Source organism: Nyctereutes procyonoides, unplaced genomic scaffold, assembly GCF_905146905.1.
Source record: "Nyctereutes procyonoides isolate TBG_1078 unplaced genomic scaffold, NYPRO_anot_genome, whole genome shotgun sequence".
NCBI lineage: Eukaryota > Metazoa > Chordata > Mammalia > Carnivora > Canidae > Nyctereutes > Nyctereutes procyonoides.
Window position 1 is genome coordinate 66,217,693 of NW_026575146.1, and position 16,764 is coordinate 66,234,456.

Sequence of the window (16,764 nt, forward strand, 5' to 3'; positions counted from 1 at the left end):
AACTGGTTCCATTAACTCAATCCTCAAACATGTGTGTCTATATAAGAACAAGTATGGCTATGAATTTACTGTGTGCATGTGTGTGTGGCGGGGGGTGCATGACAGAGATCAATGAAACCAACTATCAAACTTAACTTTAATTTGCAAGAGTTGAGATTTTTAATTTAAATTTATTTTTTGAACTGGTAATACTTTTACATGTTTCAAAATTCCAAAAATATCAAAAGATATAGAATGAATATTATTCCTCATCCCTTTCCTCCCAGTTCTCCTCCCCAAGAGCAACCAGTATGCCTTGTTACTTTGTACCCTTAGGAGATTGTGTTTGTCTATGTGTGACCAAAAAAATTTTTTACACAAATGGAAACATACTTTACACACTGTTTTATACCTTTTCATTTAACAGTGTATCTTGGAGCTCTTTCCCATATTATCACATAGACAGTCCCCATTTTTAAAGCTGTGTAGTTCTCCATTCCAGCACAAATCACTAACCCAGTTCCCCATGGTGGACACTAAGGTTGTTTACAAATTTTTACTTCTTAAATCAATGCCATAGGGAAACCATGTACAAATAGTCTACAACATACAAATAAATCTATTGGATTCACTCCCAGCAACAGGTTTACTAAGACAAAGAGTTTGTGTCTTTGTAATCTTAGATAGCAACTAGTAAGTTGCCCTTCACAGAGCCTGTTTCAATTTATACTTCCCCTGGAAATGTATAGGAAATCCTTCCCCCCTTTTGGATAAAAGTCAAGGCTGATAAAATGCTAGGTGGTCACACTGTTACAATCTCCCTGAAAGGTAATTTAAAAAGCTACATGAAATTCATTGGCAGAGGAAAACGCTCAAAATATAGTAAGAAACATGTGTTATAAGAGAACTAGAAAGGATTCCAATTTTCTAAACACAACAATACTATACATTTTTTGTGCGCCTAAGACCTAGTGTACACTATATGTATACATGTATTTTTAAGAAAAAATTATAGGAAAATTAAAATCTTAATGGTAATGACCATCTCTGGATAGTGGAAGTATGAGGAATTAAATTTTACTTTTGTGCATCTTCCACATTTGCGGTAAAGAATTTACATTACTTTTATAAACTTATAAAATCATGTCCTCTGTAGTTTATAGTAACCTCCCCTGAGGAGTTCATTTACCTTTGTTTCAAAACATCTGTAAGACTATCAGTAGGGATATTATGCCTAGGAAATGCGACCTGAAATGAGAAATAGAAAATTTGTAAAGATCTCTGTTGCCTGGAGAGGAAGGCAAGTGACAAGCTTGTTCACAGCTTACCCACTGAGGCCACTGTAACCTCAGTCTCTGAGACTGGGGAAACATGACCCTCAGGAGCTGCCATTATGGGGGCTGAGGTGGAGGTAAAAGGGCAATTGCAGGCCTGGCTTCTAGAGCTGTCTGGAACCAGCAAGTTACCATTGGGTGTCCCCTCCCCCAAAAAGCACTACTGATAGGTAGAACATTCCCAAATCTGTACCCCACACAGCAGTGAGGAGAAATGGTCAAAAGTGGGGCTTATTCATGTTTACAAGGTCCATGATAAAATGCTAAAATTTACATTACTCAGAAAAATAAGTAGATTCTCTTCCTTTTCTCACACCAATTAGGAATGTTGCAAAACAGTAAAAAAAAATCACTAGAAAACATTTATGTATAAATCAATTAATGATATCATTTGTTAAAATCAAAGGTTTAGGATTGTTAGTAGAGCCCTCACCTAATTTAGAGTCTGGAAAACGTTGCCTGTTCTGCTGGGCATGATTTCCCTACCTTGGCATATTTGTGGCTAGATAATTCCTTGTTAAGGGGGCTATCTTGGGCATTATAGGATGTTTAGCAGCATTTTCCACCCACTAGCTGCCAAGTGGCACCCCTCTGTTCTGCCAGTTATGACAACCAACAATGTCTCCAGACATCACCAGATGTCTCCTGGAGGACAAATCCATCCTGATTGAGAACGTCTGGCTTAAGCAACACTGACAATTTCAAGGTAATGGCTTTCAGTAGGAGCTGTGACACCCCAAGAGAATGTAGTAGAATTTCACGGGGGCTCTTTTGTCATTTGATCTGGGCTTATGTGGTGTGTACCAAGTGTGTTCTAATGACTATGAAGTACAGAACTGGCCCCTGTGGACCATGTACGTATGTATGTGTGAAACAACCAGAGTGTAATGTATGAACTGAGATCCTAAGTCAACTTCACATATAAACACAAATTAACTCCTGCATGCTTAGAATTTTATACAGAATATTCCAGAAATGCAATAATAGTATCTTGTTTTGTTCCAAACTTTTGCAAGAGTTAGTCACCACTTAAGAAAAATCACATCCCATACAGGATTGCCCCTCACAATATTTTCATGGCCAACATTATACCCCATATACCAGATGACAACAGCCCACCCCAGGTGTCCATGCATAATGGTCCACACAGTCATATGGAGAAATACCACACCAACTGAGTACACATTACTCTACCATAAATTACTTTTGTTTTAATTATGCTTTTAAAAAAGGGGCTATTTTTTGATTTTTTTACACTACACGTGTATAGGTTACATTACCTGTGAATTCATTTTGGAGTAGTATAGGGAATGGCACAAAACACCTGTGGTTAAAGGGGGCACTGGGCTTGACCGATCTGAGAACTACCCATCTCAGGTATTGGGAAGCACCACTTCCTTAAGATATCAGAGGTCACCTTAGACATTTCTACCCCCAGCCCTCCTTTCGATGAACATACTATGTGGACCTACCACATTTTTGTACCTGCGGTTCCAAAAATCACATGTAGTTTCTCTCCTATGAGGATTCTCTAACGTCAAATAATACAGAAGCACCCATAGAAGACTCTTCAACCCCGATAACATGAACTGGGTTTTTCTCTTGCATGATTTCATGGATGTCAAACAAGGCAAGGGCCTGGCTTGCAGGCTGTCCTGCCTTTGTCCCACCCCCAGGGCTCTCGCTTGAGTGTGTGTGCTGATGGCGGCCAAGCTGTGAGGTCCGGCCAAAGGACTGCTCAAGCCGTCGCCGATTCCGTCCCTGGGGCTCCTCTCTGGTGTGAGTTATCTGGTGTCGGATGAGGTGCGAGCTCTGAATAAAACACTTCCCACAATGATTACACTTAAATGGCCTGTCGCTCCGGTGGGCTCTCTCATCTGGATTCAGAGGTGGGTCACAGCCAAGGGCTTCTGCCCACTCATGTTTTGTTAGAGCTGGTGTCTGCTCAAAGATTAGCCTCTGGCGGCACTCGTACGGCTTCTCCCCAGCATGCTTTCGCTGATGCTGGGCCAGAGAGGAGCTGTGCCTGAAGCCCTTCCCACAGTGGTTGCACTCATATGGCCTCTCCTCTGTGTGCGTCCTCAGATGCAGGAACAGGCAAGTGGTCCGTGAGAAGGATTTCCCACACACGCTACAAGTGTATGGCTTCTCTCCGGTGTGTGTCCGCTTATGCCGGCCCAGGGATGAATTCTGGTTGAAGGCCCGTCCACAGTCCTGACATTCATAGGGTTTCTCTCCAGTGTGAATTCTCCGATGGACTGTAAGGTGTGTGCTATGGCAGAAAGACTTCCCACACTCAGCACATTTATAGGGCTTGTCTCCTGTGTGGATTCGCTCATGCTGAACCAGGGAGGAGTTCTGGCTGAAGGCTTTCCCACATTCTTTGCACATATAAGGTCTTTCTCCCGTATGAATCCTTTTATGCACTGTGAGATGAGCATTGTGGTTAAATGACTTCCCGCAGTCTGTACATTTGTAGGGTTTATCCTGTACCTGGCTTCGTGTGAGTTCCAGAATTGGAATGGCCTGACTGGAAGTTCTACTACAGTCACTGCTGTCACACGGCTCTTTTCCTGAGGAGCCTGTCTGCTGACTGACTAAGCTTGAGTTACGTTCCGAGTTTATAACCTGTGAGTTGTAAGCACAGAGATATTCAATCCTAGAAATCTCTGGGAATGGATTTAGGTTTGAGCTCAGGACACCATTTTCCCCAAGTCTGAGACTTTCATAGCTTTTATCTTGAATTGGCGCTTCTTTGAGGTTAAATTCCAATTGCCTCAAATTATCCTGTTCTTTCTCAGGCAACTTTACCTGGCCCTCACATTCCCAGTCTTCCCTCAGTATGGTGGGACAGGGAGCATCCCTCAGGAAGCCTTCCCCTTCAGTGACGTGGGATGGATCCACCTCAGGAAGGACATGCTCCTTGGGTGGCACTTGGCTTTCAGGTCCAGGCTCCCAGCCTAAAAGAATACCAAGAGCTCTGAGGGAGTTGGTGGAAAAAACATAGAGACGGTAACAGGCCCCCAACTCACTGGGTCTACATCCTTACTACCCCTGCCTCCAAGTAAATCTGTTCTGCTCCTATGCTGATACCAAGTGCGTCATCTGCAGAAACAGCCTTACACTTTCATTCATTGAACAAAAATCTCTTGAATATCTGCCATAGGCCCAGGTACTGGCCTAGATCAAAGGCTGGCAGACTTTGTGTTTGGAGCTAGAAGAAGCCAAACATGTTGGGCACTTCAGGATCTTTTGCCTCAGAGGAGACATGGTACTTCTGCGTCCACTGCAGATTCACCCCTGCCCTAGGATGATAGGCTATACCCTCTTGTGGAGGTACATGTTATTTCCTGCAGGTCAGAAAGCCCTAGGTGGTGTCAGAGGCATTCTGTTGGGAGGCTAAGAAGCTATGTAACTACTCTGGCTATGTAACCTGTGGTCATAGCCTGACTACAGAATGTTGTCAGGGTACCAATGCACCAGTCCAGAGAAGGGACTGTAACAGATATAAGCCAATTATGACAATGGAGGCCTTCCTTCCAGCCTTCATAGCGGCTGGGGTAAGGTATGCAGATTTGACCCATTCCTAACTAAGGAGACCTCAATGGACAAAATCTGGAGTTCTGAAAAAAGGGGACAAATGTAGGGATGCCTGGGGTGGGCCAGTGGTTGGGTGTCTGCCTTTGGCTTGGAGGTGATCCCAGGGTCCTGGGATCGAGTCCCACATCTGGCTCCCTGCAGGGCACCTGCTTCTCCCTCTGCCTGTGCTCTGCCTCTCTCTCTGTGTCTCTCATGAATAAATAAATAAATACAATATTTAAAAAATAAGGGGGAGACACACTAATGTGACTTTCAGTATTCTTCCTACCTCCCTCTCCCTGAAGCATAGATGTGATGGCCAGAGCTGCTGCATCCATGCCATTACCGCATGAAAAACCAGAAGAATAAGAACCATCAGCCTTGGCATTACTGGAATGCTAAGCCAGATACAGCAATGGCTGCTTTGTGGGGAATAGGGGGAACCAAAAACAAACCCTTTTGAGCTGCACTAGCCCATTTCTCAAGATATGTACAAAGGAACACAATCCTTTTTTCTAAGAGAACATAAGAGTGTGGAGGTTTACAGAATCTGGACATTTATAGAGTAAAATGGAGAAGATGGAGGGCAAGATCACACATTAGAAATGATGCTGTAGAGGGGCACCTGGCTGGCCCAGTCTGTAGAGCATGTGACTCTTGATCTCAGGGTTGTTAGTTCAAGCCCTACATCAAGTGTAGAGACTACTTAAATAACATCTTGAAAAAAAAGAAGGGTGCCGGGATGGCTCAGTCAGTTAAGCGTCTGCCTTTGGCTCGGATTGTGATCCCAGGGTCCTGGGATTGAGCCCCATGTTCGGTGCCCTGCCTGCTTCTCCCTCTTTCTCTCTCTCAAATAAATAAATATGAAATCTTAAAAAAAAAAAAAGGAAAAAGAAAAAGAAAAAGAAAAATGAGCCTGTGGAAAGGGCCCACTCAATGACTGGTGAGAGAGAACATGAGAGGGAGGAAGAAGTGGTATTCTTACCACTGGAGAAAAGCAGATGGGGAGCATGGATGAGGAAAACAGGGAGTACAGGAGCAGAGCACAGACGTTCTGTGCAGAAAACAGCTAACAGAGCAGGCCCGAGGCTACCATCCTTCCATCCTTAGAAGGACCAGCTTTCGAGATTGGCCCTCAGCTAGGTGTGAGAATTTGGGTTTTAGGGGTATTCCCACCACCGTGATGAGTGGCTCACTATACCCAAACTGTGCCAACAATATGGTTTATGGTTAATACCCGCTTTCTCCTGGGAGTCTGGAATCTTGGTCTATGCCAGGCACAGCCTATGACCAGCCCCCCAGTGAAACCCCCTGGCACTGAGCCTCTAATAAGCTTCCCGAGTAGCTAAGATTTCTCATGTATTGTCACAACTTACTGCTGGGGGACCTAAGCATGTCCCATATGATTCTACTGGAAAACTCTATAATCTTGGTTTCTGGACTTTATCCCATCTGCCTTTTCTCCTTGCTGACTGACTTTTCTCTATATTCTTTCTCTCTGTAATCACTGGATCTTTGGGTGGTCTTGGGACATTGACACACCACCCTTTCCAATCAGCATATCTGTAGTCACCTCTTGAGCTGTTCCCATTAGCGGTTCCCATTTGGCAGCTTCTCACCTGGACAGTAGCCCTGGGCAATTTCTCTCTCTGCTGCCCATAGCTCAGCCCCTTGCTCCAGCTGGGAGATGACTTCAGGTTTTGGAAGCTCAGGCCCTGGAAAAAGGGAAAGACACAGGATGTGCAGATCTGCTATAGAGAGAAAGAACCAGCTCAAGATCCAGCCCTAGACTCCTGATAGGGCACAAGGACATCTAACAATAAGGTGAAACCTTTGCACTGGGACAGAAAAGGGTAGAAAACCCCCTGCCCATTTGTTCCACAAGGGAGTGAGAATGCAAGATCTCTGATCCCCACCCCAAGGTCAAGTCCTCATATCAGAGGCCCTATGACTTAAAACCCATCAAGAATAAGTCACTGTAGGAGACTGATCATCAGCTTGGGAAGCAGGCCTTACCCAGAGAGAGCAGATGCCCAAAGGTCTCCAGCATCACATCACGGTATAGGGTCCTCTGGGCAGGGCCCAGCTGCCCCCACTCTTCCTGGGTGAAGTCCACAGCCACATCCCGGAAAGTCACTGGCTCCTGAAACATCACACACACTCTTGACAGCTTGACTGTCTCTGTCAGTGCTCTCAGGAAGAGGAGGAGGAATGGAAAAGCAGAGGACAGGTAGGCCAGTGTCCTGAGAGAGTGCATTTTCTGAGTAGTAGGAGTCAGGTCTCACTGGGGGCATGTGAAAGTATCCAAGCAAGATCAAAACTAATTGCAGCTGATCTACAACTGATCTTAGACAGGTGCAGATCTGTGGGCTAAAGAAATGGCTACTGGTTTAAGCCACTAAATTTCGGGACAGTTTGTTACACAGTAACATCTAAATGATACGCTAAATAAACCTCTGATTCATTCAAAGAAAGGTTTATTGGACTCCCTGAAAAGAGAGGTTTACAGTTGGGAGTCAGAAACTCACCTACCTTTTCAGGGACCGGGCAGGCTCATTAGTGACTGAAATGGGCTACTTTAAGAGCCTACAAGGGTACTTAATTTTTGAGAGGTGACACTGAAGGTGACAGGTAATATAAGCCCTGTCTGAAGGGGCAGCTGAGACTCAGAACCAACTGAACATGGGGAAATATAAGCTTCATATGATTTCTAGTGAGTAGAATTTCTAGTGAGTAGCTGAAAATTTGTTCAAATTTTTAACTGACCATTTTAAATTTTTATAAGTTGATGTAATGTATCTAAAACATGTCCCACAAATCAAACCCTTCTGTGGGCTGGGTGTAGCCACTGTCAAAAACTAGATATTTCTGAACTCTGAGTTTTGACTCTGCCACTTCTTCCTCAAGAAGTATACTTGAGCAGGTACTTATTTCTACTTCCTTGTTTTCTTGTCTACAAAGAATCACTTCTTGGGGGCTGTGATGGGGAATAAGTGGCTGTAAAACACTTTCTACAGGACAACATGCGAAAGAATAAAGTTGGTCCCCTACCTCACCAAATAAAAAGTTAACTCAAAATGGATAAAAAACAAAATATAAGAGCTAAAACTATGAAACCCTTAGAAGAAAGCATAGTGATAAATCTTCACAATCTTGGATTGGCAAATGATTCTTAGATATGACAGCAAAAACACAAGCAATGAAAGGAAAAATAAGTTGGATTTCATCAAAATTAAAAACTTTTGTGCTCCAAAGGACACTATCAATAAAGTGAAATGGAAAAAAAATAAGTGAAAAGACATCTACATATTGGGAGATAACAATAGCAAATCACACATCTGATAAGTGACTTGTATCTGGAAAACATACCTCTTACAACTCAATAATAGCAACAACCCAGTTAAAATGAGCAAAGGATTTAAATAGGTATTTCTTCAAAGAAAATATAAAATATACCAATATCGAATAAGCACATGAAAAGATGCTAAGTATCATTAGCCAAGGGGTATTTTCTTTTAAGAAAAACACAAGTAGACTTTAAAATATTAAAGAAATCATAGTATAGGTGGCATATGGCTCTGACAAAAGTTGTGCAGGAGGTATGAAGAACCCTTTGGTTGGGAACAGAGGACTCTGTTCCTGTCCCCATGTCCTCACCTCCCACTCAGAAGGTCCTCAAACCTTGATACACGCTCCCTGTACCTCCTGCCTCCCCCACTCTGCCCCTTCAACCATCACCCACCCTGCATGGATTGTCAGTGACAGCCCAGGCATTGAGTCCACTGAGTACACGAGTACTTCATGTCTCCTCTTGAAATTCTAGCAGGAGACCATTCCTTGCCTTTTTTTCTTTTCTTTTTTTTTTTAGATTATTTATTTACCTGAGAAAGAGTGTGAGGATGTTGTGGGGGCCAGAAAGAGAGAAGCAGACTTCCTGCTCAGAGTATAGCCTGACATGTGGCTAGATCCCAGGAACCTGATATCATGACCTGAGCTAAAAGTCAGAAGCCTAACCAACTGAGTCACCCAGATGCCCAACATTCCTTGCTTTTTCATGGCCCTCTCTGCTGCTTCACCTCAGACCCCTGTAGCACTCCTCTTGCTCTTCACTATTGGTGCATAGAGGTATGGGCTGTCAGGCTCCTTTACTTTACACTCTCCCACGGCTGACCAAACCACACTAGCATGAGCCAGCACCTGGTCACTACCCACCTCCCCCACCACATCCTAGTTAGCTCTCAGTATTTCTCCTACCCTGACCCCCTACATGCCTGAATGATTTTTTTTTTTTCAAACTCAAGTCATCTTGCTTTAAAAAATTTGAATGTCTCATCTTTCTATCAGGATGACCTCTTTCAGCCTGGATATAGCTGACTGAATAATGGTCTCCAAAGATACCCAGGTCCTAGTTTCTGGAACCAGTGAATGTTCCATAAATGGAATGTGAATGTGATTAAGGATTTTAAGATGGGGAAATCAGGTGGGCCCTACATGCAATCACAAATGTCCTTCTAAGGGAAGGGTGGAGGGAGACTTAACTATAGACTACAAAAGGCAATGTGACCACTAAAGCAAGATGCCATACTGCTGGCTTTGAAGATTGACAAAGGGCCATTAGCCAAAGAATACACAGTCTACAGCTATAATAGCTAGAAAAGGTAAGGAAACCAATTCTCCCCTAGTTCCTCCACAGGAAGGGTGGCTCTGCCAACATCTTGATTTCAGTCCAGTGAAAATGATTTCAGATTTCTTACCCCCAGAACTGTAAGAATAAATGTGCATTGCTTTAAGCCACCAAATATGTGGTCCTGTTATAGTAGCCACAGGGAGCTTACACTAGACCTCAACGCCCTCTACTCCCTTGCCTTATGTGGTGGCCAGCCTCCAAGACAACCCCCAATGACTCCCAGCCCTTGTCTAGTTGTGTAGTCCCCTCCTATTCTGTGCAGGTTCGACTTGTGTAACCAATAGATACTGTGCAAATGACAGTGCATAAATTCCGACCCCAGAGCACAAAACGCATTGGGGCTTCTACCTTGCCCTCTCCTGGATCACTCACTCTTTGGAAAGCCAGATGACAAGTTGTGAGGCCAGCCAAGCAGCTCCACACAGAGGCCCAAATGGGCAATGAGTTAGCCATCTCTGAGGTGGATCTTTTAGCTCTACTCAAGTCCCATATGACAACAATCCAGATTGACATATTAATCATAATTTCATGCCCAGGCCAGAACCCCTAGCTAAATCATTCAAGGATTCCTGTCATCAGAAACTGAAGTAATATTTATCGTTGCTTTATGCCACTAAGTTCTGGGTTGTTACACAGCAACAGATAATAAACTTTCTCTTACTGTTGACAAAGACTCTCTCCTTGAGAGAGTATGGCTCCTCTGAACCCTCTTCTCAACTAGGCCCTGATCTCTAGGCTTCTTTGTTTTTTGGGGTTTTTTTGTTTTGTTTTTTTTTAATCTCTAGGCTTCTGTGTCCATTTTGCATTACTTAGATTCATAAAGAATTGGTATAATCAAAATCCCCACCCACCATATCTGATCACTCTCACATCTTTTCAAAGTCCTCATCTCCCACAGTCCTCCAGGCATTATCTGATCACTTGGCCTACTTCAGTAAGAATCCTGTTAGGTCATTGGGCACCTGGGTGGCTCAGTCAGTTAAGCATCCATCCAACTCTTGGTTTTGGTTCAGGTCATGACCTCAGGGTCATGATATCAAGCCCCACACTGGGCTCTGTGCTCAGCATGGAGTCCGTTGGAGATTCTTTCCCTCTCTATCTCCCTCCACTTGTGCTCTCTCTAAAATAAAAAAATAATAATAATAAAAAATAAATAAAAGGATCCTGTTAGTTTAGCAAGAATTACACCCACCCCTAACCCCAGGTATAAATTCCCACTTTTACTTGTTGTATTTGGAATTGAGTCCAATTCTGTAATGAAGTCTCTTTCTCCTATTCCAAAAGGTTCTGAATAAAATATCTTGACTGAGGGGATCCCTGGGTGGCTCAGTGGTTTAGCGCCTGCCTTTGGCCCAGGGCGTGATCCTGAAGTCCCAGGATCTGATCCCACACCCGACTCCCTGCATGGAGCCTGCTTCTCCCTCTGCCTGTCTCCTCCTCTCTCTTTGTGTCTCTCGTGAATAAATAAATAAAAATCTTAAAAAATATATATCTTAACTGCTTTTATTAGTATCCATCTCTGTTTTACTTTGACAAGGCTCATTCCTGCCCCACCCATCCACAGTAAAAGCAAACTAAAGCGTGGTTACATTTAATGGAAATCTGCTATCCCTGGGTGGCTCAGCGGTTTAGTGCCTGCCTTCGGCCTAGGGCGTGATCCTGGAGTCCCGGCTGGAGTCCCCCATCAGGCTCCCTGCATGGAGCCTGCTTCTCCCTCTGCTCTGCCTCTCTCATGAATAAATAAATAAAATCTTAAAATAAATCTGCAATAACACTATCTGAAAACATGCAAATTGAAGGTTATCAATCTAAAATAATGCAAATCCTTGTAAACAACAAAAGACTGTATGTGCAAAATTTCAAAGACGTGGCCTTCAGGAATTATGAATTATTTTTGGTTCCTGCCACATGGAGATAGCATTTTATGGAGACCATAGTCTAGAATTGCCGAGCTTTGAATCAGGCACCTGCTCAGGTGGCCTTGCAAGCAGGGACCACCCTGGGTTCTAGTGGGCCCCACAGCGCCCCCGGTAGTCGCTCCCGCCACACTAATGCGGTGCGTGGTGACCAGTCCTTACCCTCAGGTTGGGCCAGGGGGCACGCGATGGAAGGCTCTCGGTGGGTGTTTGCTGACTCCGTGAATTAGAGCATTTCTATTCTGTTAATATTGTCATCTCGGCGCTCCACTGACACCAGTTACTGTGAGCCATCACACAGCAGGCGGCCTTCAGGGAGCAGGGAAGGCTTAAAGGCTCAATACCTGTGGGAGTCGCTCGGCCCGCTGCCATCATTATTATTATTGTTACCTGAAGCCATTCCGCTGGCAGCCCCGTAGCCATCGCCAGTGCAGTCGGTTCCTCTTCGGGGTTCATCCTGGACCGACAGGTCGAGGACAGGAGCCCGCAATGGCCGTAAACACTATAGCAGCCCCAGCCTCAAGGATCACTCCACTCGCCGCCCGCCGGACAATGGCGGCCGCGCTGGTGACGCTGCGACTACAACTCCCAGAAGACCGTGCGGCGCGCTGCAGGGCCTGACCAATGGAAGCTTTTATCTGTCGAGCCTTCCACCAATGAGAGCCTTCTGGCTTCGGGCCAATGGGACCGTCCAGCAGTCTGGCCTCCGGCCACTGGGGGCGCTCCTGCAGCAGACCCGGCTAGGCGGTGCTGGGTGGGCAGCTGCGGGCGGTGCTCTCCCAGGTACTGGGCAACTGGGTGTCTCCGTGCCCGGGACGAAGGGGAGCGCCGACGAGCTGCGAAGGGATGAGGCTGTGGGGAATCGTCCTCCCCCAGCAGCTGGGGGTTCGCGGCTGCGCGCGGCCGCGGCGCCGGGATGGCCCGCAGGCGCCCGCGTTCCGTGGCGGTGGCTCCCGCGTTGAGATGCCAGCTTGCCCTCGCAGGAGGGGCTGCCCTGCTTGGAAACCCGGGCCTGGGCGTCCTAGCTGGCCATGCTTTACTCTTCGGAGTATATACAGCCTTTGTACTTAAAACCTATTTCTAGGCGTCAAAATTACACGAGCATGTAAACGTTTTGTTAATATCATGGATATGGGGGCTTAGTGACCGGAAGGGGGCAGGCGCGGCTTCTAATGCTGATTGTGTTCTCTTTCTCGATTTGGGATGTTTCCTTTGCGATGTGTCATTTCTGTGGGTCTTTTAGGGTCCATTACAATTTTTATTAATAAAGAAGAGAGAGGGACGCCTGGGTGGCTCAGCGGTTGGGCGACTACCTTCGGCTCAGGTCGTGATCCCGGGATCCGGGATCGAGTCCCGTATCGGGTTCCCTGCGAGGAGCCTGCTTCTCCCCCTGCGTGTGTCTCTGCCTCTCTGTCTCAGTCTGTGACTCTCATATAAATAGATAAATCTTTTTTAAAAAATAGAAACAATCGAACCGTAGCAAATATTTCACTATTTATTTGTGCTAGAAACCGAGCACAGAGAAGAGATAGCTGCCCCCAAGGGGTTGACGGTGTAGTGAAGAGGGACAGAAAATAAATGAGAAACATGATACATCTATCAATAAGTGGTCATTGGCTGGGATAGAGCAGCTGGCAAAGTCACACTCGCCCATCACTGTCCTCTCTTCTCTGCCTCTCCTGGCCCTCCCCCCCCCCACCCCCCAGGACAGCAACCAGTCCGCTCTCTGCGGGACATTTCCCCTGGACACCCCGCCCACCGCTCAGCGTGACAAGCGCAGCGGTCCCAGGACGCGCATTGGTCAAAGCATCTTCATTCACTTGAGCAGGTGTCAGTGGCTGCATTGGGAATCAAGAAACCCGCACTGAATTTGGCCGCTAATGGGTACCAAAACAATTTCCAGGCAGTATTCCTTTCTCGGTGGGCAGAGAAGGTCCCAGGAGGAACTATTGCCTTCCCCTTGGCAGCAGACCCCCAAAGGGTGGGAAAGGGGGAGGGGGGGTTGGGTCTATTATTTTCGTAGGAACAGCCCCGGGTATTTATATGGAATGAGTAACTGGGTTTAGCTTTCCTCTTGGTTCTAATGGTGCTGGATCTTTAATGCATAATGTTTCCCTATTGTTTTAATTTTTAATTTTCTATTACTTGTATTTTGTTTTCTCCTTATTATATTATAGGGGTTTGTCTATTGCAATAGTTCTCAAAGTGTGGCCAGGGATACCTGGAGTTTCCTGAGACCCTTCCTACCAGTCGGTGACTTCACGCCCCCACCCCCTTCTCTCATGAAAGTAGAGTTTTCCGTAGGCTTCCAGATGAGTAATATTGCAACAGAATGAAAATGTTAAAGGTAAACACAACGGACATTAGTTAACATGGTGAAAACAAATTTTATTCAATAACTGCTGACAGTAGGGGAAAGCACTGAACTTCATTTGCATTTGTGGAGAGGTGACTGGACCTTTTAAAGAAGAATGAAAGAATCAGAAGGGGGACAGAGCAGGACCCGTGGAAAATTACTAAGTGTTGGTCAGTGTATATATGATTAAGCCAGCCGTGCCACCAGCTGGTAATTATCGAAGTTAGGATTCTATCTTCCCTCAGAGACTGGAGACAGGAGCCCTCTCCTTCCTGTCAATAGTATTTCAAAGGAATGGCTTTCAGGTCCTTGAGAAAGATCCTTCTGAGTTGTAGGATATACACAGACGTCTCAAAGAGACAGAAAAAGAATTCACAATTCTAAAGTCTTTTTATTTTTATTTTTTTTTTATTTTTTTTTCTTTTTTTTTAATTTATTTATTTATGATAGTCACACACAGAGAGAGAGAGAGGCAGAGACATAGGCAGAGGGAGAAGCAGGCTCCATGCACCGGGAGCCCGATATGGGATTCGATCCTGGGTCTCCAGGATCGCGCCCTGAGCCAAAGGCAGGCGCCAAACCGCTGCGCCACCCAGGGATCCCCCCTAAAGTCTTTTTAGTAAATGCTGTAAGAAAGGGAGGTCAGGAGGTTCTTTGGACACAGTGAAAATTTAAGTTAGTAGTAACTTCTTTGCAAGCAATTCATTGACTATTATTACTAAAAAGAAGTAGGAAGAAAAAGCCTTCTGGCAGTCTGGGTTATTTCTTTAAGAGTTCTGACAGGGTGGGATGGATGAATGGAGTGGAATATGAACTTTGGACAAGTTAAACAGGACAGCCTTCCATGTTCATCTGTCTACCTCTTAACTGAATAAAAAATCCTACAGTTTTTAGGGAAAAAAAAGGGAAGGGGAGGTCAGGAGTCTATCCTTGGGTGTTCGTTAGAACAAACAGCAATTTCTCCTGGCAGCATTTCTCAGGGAGGCATTAAGCAGGCATTTTAATGGGAGGCTGGTGTCCTTCTAGGGACACAGCATTATGCTGCTAGAAGCTTTGCTAGTGTTTGGTTCTCTCTCAGTGCAGAGGTTTGGACTGAGTTCTCCAGTGCTGAGAGCTCTGCAGTTCTCAAGGACACAAGCAGCTTTGGAAATCACGTGCTTTTCATCAAGCCAGACATTAAGGAGATTTATAAAAATATAATGCAACGCTACTCTTTTTTTTAAGATTTTATTTATTTATTCATGAGAGACACACACAGAGAGAGAGAGAGAGAGAGAGAGAGAGAGAAAGGGGCAGAGACACAGGCAGAGGGAGAAGCCGGCTCCATGCAGGGAGCCTGACGTCAGACTCCAGTGGGACTCAGTCTCAGGTCTCCAGGATGACGCCCCTGACTGAAGGCAGCACTAAACCGCTGAGCCACCTAGGCTGCCCAACGCTAGTCTTTTCACTAATATTTATTTGTTTTGGAAATGTAGTTATTTTACATAAAGTAGGGTTAAAAAAAAAGTGGTGTATTCATTTGTTAGGTCTGCCATAATGAAGTACCACAAACCGGGTGACTTAAAGAACAGAAATTTATTGTCTCAATTATGGAGTCTGGCAGTCCAAGATCAAGGTTTTGATGTGGTTTGGTCCTTCAGAGGATCTGAGAGAGATACTGCTCTCTCACTTTTCTCAGCTTCTGGTGGTTCCTGGAAATCCTTGGCATCCCTTGGCCTGTGGATCTCTGCCTTCATCTTTATGTGACTGCTCCCTGTGTTCATGTCTGTCTCCAATTCTCTTCTTTTTATAAAGACATCCATCGTATTGGAGCAGGGTTCACCATAGTGACCTCAGTTTAACTTAATTACCTCTGTGGAGATCCTATCTCAAAATAAGGTCACATCCTGAGCTATGGAGTTAGGACTTAAACACATGAATTTCCAGGGGACACAATTCAGCCTATAACATATTGTTAACATATAATGGCTTTATTTTTATTTTTAAGTGGATTTATTTTTAAAAATTAAATATTATTTTTTTCTGTTTTCATTCTTAATATGGCAAATATCGATAGAACCCTCATAACATAAAAACTGGGGTCCTCAATTATTTTTAAGACTATGAAGGGGTTGGGGATCCCTGGGTGGCTCAGCGGTTTGGCGCCTGCCTTTGGCCCAGGGCACGATCCTGGAGTCCTGGGATCGAGTCCTGCTTCGGGCTCCCTGCATGGAGTCTGCTTCTCCCTCTGCCTGTGTCTCTGCCTCTCTCTCTCCTCTCTGTGTCTATCATAAATAAATAAATAAATCTTAAAAAAAAAGACAATGAAGGGGTTTTGGGGCACCTGGGTGGCTCTATCAGTTAAGTGTCTGCCTTCAGCTTGGATCACGATCCCAGGGTCCTGAGATCCAGCCTCACATCACATTGAATCAGGTTCCTTGCTCAGTGGGAAGCCTACGTCTCCCTCTGCCCCTTCTTCCTGCTTATGCTTGCTCTCTTTCCCTTGATCTTTCTCAAATAAATAAAAAAAGCCTTTTAAAAAAATTCTCTCTCCCTCTCCCTTTGCCCCTCACCCCCCCCCCAAAAAAAAACTGTGGAGTGGTCTTGAGATACACTTGTCTATAGTACTGGCTTTTTTTTTATTTTAAAGCAAGTTTTTTTTTTTAAAAAAACAAGCTTTAATAATAATTTTATATGCATTCTTATAATTTTGTTATGAAGTATATTATTTTTTTAACTAAACAAAATCAGTTTATTTTTATTTACTTATTTTATTATTTTCCTCTTTGACCAAATAACTTATGGGTGATGTTTAAAATATCCAGATTGAACTCTTTATCTCAATTACTAATTTGTAATTTTGTTGCACCATTACAGAATGTAGTGATGGGATTTTAGTAGTTAGGATGGATGATCTGGTGGATGATTTCATGG

At 44.6% G+C, this 16,764-nt stretch overlaps 1 protein-coding gene across 3 annotated transcripts; it reads right to left on the minus strand.

Annotated features, from left to right (window-relative positions):
* Positions 1 to 130: 130 nt before the first annotated feature.
* ZNF8 (zinc finger protein 8) lies at positions 131 to 12,047 on the minus strand. Of its 3 annotated transcripts, none has more exons than XM_055309685.1 (4): positions 11,886 to 12,047; positions 6,909 to 7,035; positions 6,512 to 6,607; positions 131 to 4,273 (listed from the first exon to the last, which is right to left on the minus strand). In XM_055309685.1, exons 1-4 carry the CDS (start codon positions 11,949 to 11,951, stop codon positions 2,832 to 2,834), a joined length of 1,731 nt encoding a protein of 576 aa, XP_055165660.1. In that variant the 5' UTR covers positions 11,952 to 12,047; the 3' UTR covers positions 131 to 2,831. The 3 variants fall into 3 exon arrangements, with proteins under 3 accessions (XP_055165660.1, XP_055165661.1, XP_055165659.1); XM_055309686.1 differs by lacking the exon at positions 11,886 to 12,047 and adding an exon at positions 11,658 to 11,876; XM_055309684.1 differs by lacking the exon at positions 11,886 to 12,047 and having other exon boundaries at positions 6,909 to 11,645.
* Between the last annotated feature and the right edge of the window lie 4,717 nt (positions 12,048 to 16,764).